Source organism: Cynara cardunculus, unplaced genomic scaffold, assembly GCF_001531365.2.
Source record: "Cynara cardunculus var. scolymus isolate 2C unplaced genomic scaffold, CcrdV1 Un_Scaffold_4754, whole genome shotgun sequence".
In the NCBI taxonomy this organism is placed as follows: Eukaryota; Viridiplantae; Streptophyta; class Magnoliopsida; order Asterales; family Asteraceae; genus Cynara; species Cynara cardunculus.
Genome location: NW_020202045.1, coordinates 1,451 through 10,025, shown reverse-complemented (window position 1 = coordinate 10,025; position 8,575 = coordinate 1,451). Strand labels below are relative to the sequence as shown.

Genomic DNA, 8,575 nt, shown 5'->3' with positions numbered 1-8,575 from the left:
ATGAGATATGACGTGATAGTGAGGTCAAACCTAAGTCTTAGGAGTTACGACGAGACGACGATCAATGCATGACTTATGACGACAAATCTTTATCTCATATAAATTATTATACATATAAACATGTGTTTTCTATTGTTATTCAATAAGTTAATTAATTTTAAATAAGATTATACATTAAAAACTAACAAATAAACAATTTAAAAAAAATCAAATACCATGTTATAAATAATTATGATCATTAGTATAACATGGCATAAGACACAAATTTTAAATCAAGATGTGTCGGGAGACATCATGACTACTATTAAAGACGATTTTTTAAACACCGATGAAAATGTGAGTAACAACCCTAAAAAGAACAACTTTTGTTGAAAGTAGAGTACAAGTGCAAAGCCCCACCCCACCGCACCATCAAAAGAGCCCAGAACTTGAAGCCTGTCCAACGGCATGCGGACCTCAAGAAACATGATTGCATTTTCAATGTCCATATGACATCCCCCGTCATCCATGCCGGATTCCACCTTCTTCTTTCTGACACACACCTTATAATAATAATAATATACAAACTTCAACGCATTTTCAATTTGAAAACCATGCACCTCCTCTTCTTCTTCCTTCTTCTACGAATCTCTGTGGAAACACATGGCGTTAGCACATATTTCCAAACCCCATGACAGATTCCATATTTTATTCTGCTGTGCCGATTCTCACTGTCTATCTACTTCATTTAATTAAACGTTTGAGCTTTCTTCAATCCCTACTATCTCTCCCTCTCTCTCGATTTAATGCATTTGCAGACTGCGAGGTTATTGATGTATAGAATCCTACTCGTAGATCGGGGTGATTTCGAGATGGGTTTATCGTGTTCATTATTATTAGTTCAGGTGCACCCGCGATAATGATACATGAACTGGGTTTAGGGTTTGGGGGTGGCTATGGTGGTTGATGATACTGTCTACCATGGGATGCAGAGCTTCCAAAGTTGATGATTTGCCATTGGTGATACGTTGTAGAGAGAGAAAGAAATTGATCAAGGCCGCTGCGGAAGCCCGGTATGATTTCTCCTCTTCACATCTGGCATACTTCCATTCTCTTAAAGATATTGGTTATGCCCTTTCTCGATTTGTTGACGAACAACTTGTAATCCCTTCACCCACTCCATCGTCTCCCGTACTCACATTGCCATCTGATCTAGGTAAGACTAACAATGGTTCCATGTCTTCTGGCTCGATTTCACATATTCATTCAATTGATGATAATGAGAATTCAGAATCCGATTTGAGTTCGTCTTCAGATGGCCATATTCATATACATGATGGTGGTTCTGAAAATAAACCACCAGCGTCCTCGTTTAATCATCCCCGAGATTACAACAAAATGAATCCGAATGACCCTTATGTTATTAACGGAGGGTCACGGCCCTATCAACCTCCTTGGGGATCAGACCAACCTAATTGGGGTGATCCTTATGTAATTAACAGAGGACCGCAGCCCTATCAACCTTCTTGGGGTGACCCTTATGGGGTGAACGTGAACCCATCTGCATTTCCAGATCGACCTTCTTGGGGACCAAACCAATCTACTTTGGGTGAGGGTGGCCCATATGTGATGGACCCATCTGCATCTCAATATCAGCCTCCTTGGGGGACATATCAAGAGGATTTTGATTCTTACAGTGTATATGGTAATTCAAATCACTATGCTTCTTATATGAAAAAATCTGCTCCGGCTAGCCGAACTGTGATTCAACATGCAGAAGCAAGGGACTTTCAAGAAACTGGGCAATGGGTTGATCCACCACATTATGATCCTTATCAAAGTGGGGGGATTTATGAGTTTTCTTATGGTGGGCCACCACCTCCCCAAGAACCTAAGCGACCCAAAAGTCCTCCACCACCTCCTCCACCAGTTGAATCTGATTATTTTAACTTTTTTGATGCTTATGGTAATGGTTATGGATTTGGGTATGGATCTATGGGTAGTAGTCCTGATTCAAGTGAAGTTAGAGAGAGGGAGGGAATTCCTGACTTGGAAGAAGAAACAGAAACCGAGTCTCATCATGAAGAAGTTTTAAAGGGAAACACGTTCAATAGAAGAAGAAATTCATGTGAAAGCACATCCAGATCAGTTGCCAAAGAAGATACTCAAGGCAGGGAAGCTCCCAATAGTACTGAGGGTAGTTCTAGAAGAATACCACCAAGAAAAAGTGGAGGCTCTTTGAGTTCAGTACCATCAGAAAATAATGAGGGAGCGCAATCTGTAAACAGTGAAGTAGATAAGCATAGCCCTGAGACAGTTGTTTCACAAAGCATGGGGAAGGGGTATGAGAATAAAAAGGGGGAAAGTTTTGATATAGATGAGGTGTCAACACATGAGTTTGAATCCTCAATCTTGAGTAGTTTGACAACATTATCTGCTCATGGTTCTCGAGATCTTCAGGAGGTAGTTAATGAAATCAAGGATGAATTTGATAGTGCCTTTGGTTATGGGAAGGAGGTTGCCTTGATGCTTGAGGCAGGGAAGTTGCCTTATCAATCAAGGTTTGCAGTTCTTAAGGGTAAACAACATTTGATTTTTGTCACCATAATACATAGTCATAATATGCTTTTTCTCATTATTTTGTTTATTGTTATGACTTTCAATCTATTCTGATTATGTTTCTAGTTTTTTTGTTACTGGAATTGGTTTGATTCAGAAGACTAGGAGAAGGATCAGGATATTAAGTAATAGCCTCGAAGTTCAGTTTCTTCTGCATGAATAAGGAAAAATGTTGTAAATTTTGTACATGTTTATCGATCAACCGAATTTATTTTGAAGGGAAAAAGCATAATTAAGCAACAATGAAGTGATATTAAGTACTTCTCACTATGCACATCTAAGGTGTTGTTTGGTTGATTTTCGCGTTAACCCCTCTATGTATAAAGCTGTCAGTATGGTCTAGTCTGTCTGTATATTGGAAAGGTTATTTTTTATGAGGTTTCTTTCATAGATGGAAGGAGTGTGTTTTTTAACTAGGAGGGACAGGTTTGAAAGTAACTTGGCTTTCTGCATAAAGAACCCTCCTAAAAGCTTACTAAATAAAGCCACTTTCTATATCATTAGAGCACTACCAAACAGTCACTTATAGCTGACTGAATAAGCTGTGAGTCCCATTAAGCTACTAACAAAATGGTGACTATCATATTTATCACAAACCACCAGTTAAATCATATATTTTCTTAATTTATATTAATGATGTTCAGAAGATTCTTTGGATTGGAGTTTTAAACTGTATCACAAACTAGTTATATATATGTCACTTTGCAGTGGTCTTGTCCAGGATTCTCTATCCGTTAGGACCTCCATTTGCATCATCAGACCATCCAATACAATCAGCAAGGTCATGTTCTCGAGTAATGAAACTAGCAGGATCCTATAATGTGGATGCAGTTCCAGATGTTGGGTTCACCAACCTTTCATCTACTTTGGAGAAGCTATATGTGTGGGAAAAGAGGTTGTACAAGGAAGTGAAGGTATTATTACAATGATATTCGTTGTTCTCCTAAGATGTGGTTGAAATTATGTATTTTGTCATCTGAGATGTAATTTGTTCCATCATATCTAGATTTTTGTATCGTTATTGTTTTAACAGTTGTACGTAAAATTCTCGACACAAATGACACTTTGTGTTTAAATTTAATTTTAGTAATTAATCTGGGATTGATACATGAGGTGGTTGGTCTGGTTTTAGGATGAAGAGAGGCTAAGAGTGATGTATGAGAAAATGTGCAAGAGGCTGAATGAATTGGATGCACATGGAGCAGAATCTAGTAAGATCGATGCTGCACAAACTTCTATTCGGAGGTTATCGACTAAGCTTAATGTGTCTATCAAAGCTATTGATGCCATATCTAGCGAGATACACAAGGTGAGGGACAAGGAATTGCAGCCACAAGTCAGTGAGTTAATCTATGGGTATGAACATCTTCTCAATGTTGGTATTTACAACCATCAACTCTTGCTATACTTTTTTCTTCATTTAGTTCTTTATTTTGATGAAAACAAATAATCTCTTGCATGGATTGTATAGAGAGAAAGAGACCATGCTTTCCCTTTAATTTGCAGGATTTGATTGGATTTTGAATTGAATCTCATTCCAATCCCATGTTTGGTTTGATGAATTTCCAGGATTTGAAATCTGGGGATTTCATTGAAATCACACAAACATAGGATTTTGAAATCCCGCTGATGGTTGGTATTTGATGGGATCTATGTGTAATAATGTTTTAAAATATGTTAAAAACGTTTGTTTTGTAATAGTCATTTAATATAAAGAATTTCTAAAAATAGAAATTGACATAACGGAATTACAGTCATTTCGTTAACCTTTTTTCCTTTTGTTTTCTTATTTTATCTGGTTATAGCAAATGGCCTAGCATGTATACTCTATTTTCAGGGTTCTCTGAAACCAGCATATTACAGCCCTAATGTTCTCATGGCATTCTTTAGAGCCATGACTAAAACCGTTGCTTCCCATGCACAATATGGCGTTCTTCAACAATAAAGTTGCCCTTTTTCCTTTATAACAATATGGAGTTCTTCAACACAGCAAACAAATCGTTCAACAATAAAAAAAATTTGTTTCTTGGGGATAGACGTCTCACAGTTGTATCACAAGATATAGGGTCTGTTTGTTTGCAGCACAAGTTTAATGGGACTCTCAACTTATTCGGTCAGCTATACATGACTGTTTTATAGTGGCTTAAATGATATGATAGTGGCTTATTCAGTAAGCTTTTAGGAGGAGCCGTATGCAGAAAGCCAAGTTTTTTTCAAACCTGTCCCTCCCAATTAAAAACATGCTTCTTCCATCTATGGAAAAACCCTCCCAACCTGTACAGGCAAATTAATCCACACAAACAACTTTATCCATACTAGATTTAATGGAACCCCAACCAAACAGCCCCTTACTTGGTATGTTAGAAAAGATATGTTCTGGATCTTCTGTTTCAGCGTGGTGTAACAGTCTCTTGTTTTGTAGCAAGGGAAACTTCCATGATCAAGAAAAAAAACGAATTAACTACTTAAATTATAACTATCCCAAATAGTTGATATCCGGTGAATGTTGATGTCGTTGAGATTTTGTTGCCCTTCATATCTTTAGTCATTCAAAGGGTTCTATTGGTTTTCTGATAGTGACTTGGCTGGATATCTGATGCCGGTGACTTGTTTCTTGCTTCAATACAAAGTCTGGACTCTATATAACATCAAATGGCTTGGAACAAATGGTTGGTTTGTGAGTCAATGCTTTCTAAGCCCTACGTAGATAGATAATATTTGGGTGTAACTCAACTGGTATGACCTTGGGTTTGCTCCCCACTTCTATGTCCCCATAAGACGACCAGGCTGTTAACTTCAAGGTCCCAATGGATCAGTTGAGGTGTGTGCAAACACACACGATCTAGAAAAAGAGTATGAACATAATAAGATGGCAATCTACTTCTACTTGTAGCATGATTGTTCCCTTTATAAAAATGGTTTATTTCATTGTTTTCTCCACAGACTGATAAGAATGTGGCAATCGGTTGTTAAATGTCACCGGAAGCAGTTCGAAGCCTTCATGGAGAGCAGAAGTCGGACGTTAAGGGCAAACACGAGCCTTGTAAGCTTGAGAGCCGTGCTTGAGCTGCAAACAGTACTTATAACCTGGTGCCAACATTTTAATGACTGGATTGATGCCCAGAAATCATACGTTGATTCCTTAAACGGGTGGCTACAGCATTGTATTGATCATGAACCAGAAGTAACCATTGATGGCGAGATCCCTTATTCCCCAGGTCGTATAGGAGCTCCACCGATTTTTGTCATATGCAACGACTGGCACCGTGAAATAAGCGGCATTTCACAAGATCGAGTCTCCAAAGCAATACATGGTTTTGCTTCAAATTTGAGGCAACTGCTCGAAAGACAAGATAACATTCAACGTTTAATGCTTAAAAAGGAGTATCTTGCCAAGGATTTTGCGAGAAAACATCAGAATGTAGGGAAGAAGACACGAGATTCGTTGGCGGATAAAACAGGCGGGTCAATGGTTCCCTCGGATAGTGGAGTGGATCTGGATTCTTTGAGAAAGGTGGAAGAAGAATGGGAAAGGCACAAGGAAGCTGCTATGAAGTTGGTTGATAAGGGTAGTTCAACTAGTTTACAAGGTGGTGTCATTCCAATCTTCAAGGCACTAGAAAATTTTACTTGTGATGCTTTAAAAGCTCATGAGCAGGTAAGATTGCAACAACAGTCTTGATATAATCAGGGTAAATTAGGAAACATGTGAAGGCTAGTTTAATGTCAGGATTACCAGTTTATCAAATGGTTTTAGGTTTATTAATAGGGTTGGGTTTCCCAAAAATGGAAATTAGGGTAAGAAGTGATGTGCCCCAATTGGATCAATTATAATTGAAGATCAACACTAATGCGGTGCATTGATGCACCGGATCAATTTATGTGATAAGCACAATTCATAAGTAGGGTGAGATTAAAAGTGATTAAGGGTCCAAATTCATTCTTAGACTTCTTAGTCTAACTCCTTTTACACGATCATCAGTGTATCTTTACAACCATTTGTGTTGGGGCTATGTACGAGCGGTGCCGTTTAGTGACGAGAATAATTTTATTATAGTTTTTTTTAAATAATGACATTCTTTTGGCAGTTCTAAGAACCTTTTTAGGGATATAACCTTAATAAAATTATAATTAAATTTATGATCTCCTCTAGTAAAAAATGGTTTCATATTTATTAAAATATCATCGATTTAATTAAAATATCATTTAACACTATATACGTAACTAACTATACCAACGTTGGGATGTCTAACCTAAAAATTTGTGAAATGGTCATGTATTAAAAAAAATGTTATATAGTTATTTTCCTAAACAACCCTGTTTGTTTGTGGTTGTGATTTGTGAGTTCCAAGTGTTTTTACACCAAGTGATTGATGATATTATAGCATTCATGATGACGGTTTTTGATAAGACTTTTCTTGAGGTTATATAAGATTTTTTTATTATGGGATAAAGGTTCTTGTTTTGTTACAAGTTCTTATTAGTATATAGATGTTTAAACAAAAACACAGATTTATATATATCTATACTATCTTATAATACATTTGGCTAAAACTCTTAAAAACTTTTAAAACTCTTAAAATCTCTTAAAGACAACCTCTATTGCTAATGGTACAACCTATTAAAGCCATCCTTAAACCTTAACGATTTCATCCCTATTCGATTTCATCCCTATTCTATTTCATCGCCAACAGAAACGATTTTATCTCTATCCGATTTCATCGCCAACAAATTTTGAAGAATACAGATTCGATTTCATCCCTAACCGATTTTCAAGAATACATATTCGACTTAATCTCGAACCATTTGTAGGTATAACCCCCCTTCCCCTTAGGGCAACTCCAATCGAATGGTAAAACCTTAGTTTTGCCGTTCTTTTGGATCCAATCGACCTGCAAAAACACCAAAACTATAGCGGTCGCTGAAAATGAACGGCAAATATGCCGGGGGAGAAAAACGACATCTTGCCAAATTGGTGGTCCCCACCATGTTTTCCCAATATTTAATTATTTTTAAATAAATTATAAATAAATAAATAATTACAAATATTAAGTTTTAGGTTTTTATATTTATTATTTAAATATATATATATATATATGTATATATAATAAATTATTAATAACACAAATATGATACCGGATAAACGTAAACGTATTTTATTAATGGAAATTTTAAAAACTGAAATACATAAATTAAAGGGTCCAATCGTCTCCGCTAGGCATAAACTGACTAAAGCTTCCTGCTACGTTTATTTATGTGTTTTTTAATTTGTGCTATTTGAACTAATGTAATAATTTTAAATATAAAATTTATTAATTACAATTTTATCGTTTTTATTTTAACATTTCTTCATTAAATAAATTAATTACTAATTCTTTATTATTATAATATTTATTACAAATTATAAATATTGTTATTAAAAATAGTAAATAAAATATGTTATTTTAATATGGGGTCCACAAATTTGGTGTTTTTTTAGAGAATTATTGGAGTTGAGTTTTTTTTTTGTTTATGGGCCCACCAGATTTGGTGTTTTTGGTGTTTTTTTTGGTGATGAGGTTGGAGTTGCCCTTAGGGCCTCAACCTCCCCGTCGAATCTCCTACGTCGTTTTCTCTCTCTTTCTGGTCGTCATCGACAATGAACAGTGGACCAGGACTTTTCTCCGATATCGGCAAGAAAGCCAAAGGTGCGTTTCCAACTTTGATCTTCTTCTACACATTGAATTCTCTAAATGATCGAAATATATATGCATACGACTTTGGATTTAGTTTATGTGAGCAATTTTCTATATGTTGTTGGTTATGTGTAGATCTGCTAACAAGGGACTACCTATCGGATCAGAAGTTTTCTGTTTCAACGACCAGTGTTACCGGAGTTGTATGTATCGATTGCACTTTTTTTTTTCTATCATTATCCTTGATTCTGCGATTTTGTGAGATGTGCCCTATGGATTTGAGCTATTCTTTGTACCTTCAG

At 36.2% G+C, this 8,575-nt stretch overlaps 1 protein-coding gene across 1 annotated transcript; it reads left to right on the top strand.

The window, feature by feature from the left end:
• The first annotated feature begins 918 nt into the window (after window positions 1-918).
• On the top strand, window positions 919-6,380 carry LOC112504137 (nitrate regulatory gene2 protein-like). Its single transcript, XM_025108091.1, has 4 exons — window positions 919-2,557; window positions 3,307-3,512; window positions 3,731-3,999; window positions 5,542-6,380. The coding sequence occupies exons 1-4, from the start codon at window positions 946-948 to the stop codon at window positions 6,278-6,280; spliced, it is 2,826 nt and encodes a 941-aa protein (XP_024963859.1). The 5' UTR covers window positions 919-945; the 3' UTR covers window positions 6,281-6,380.
• The last annotated feature ends 2,195 nt before the right edge of the window (window positions 6,381-8,575 follow it).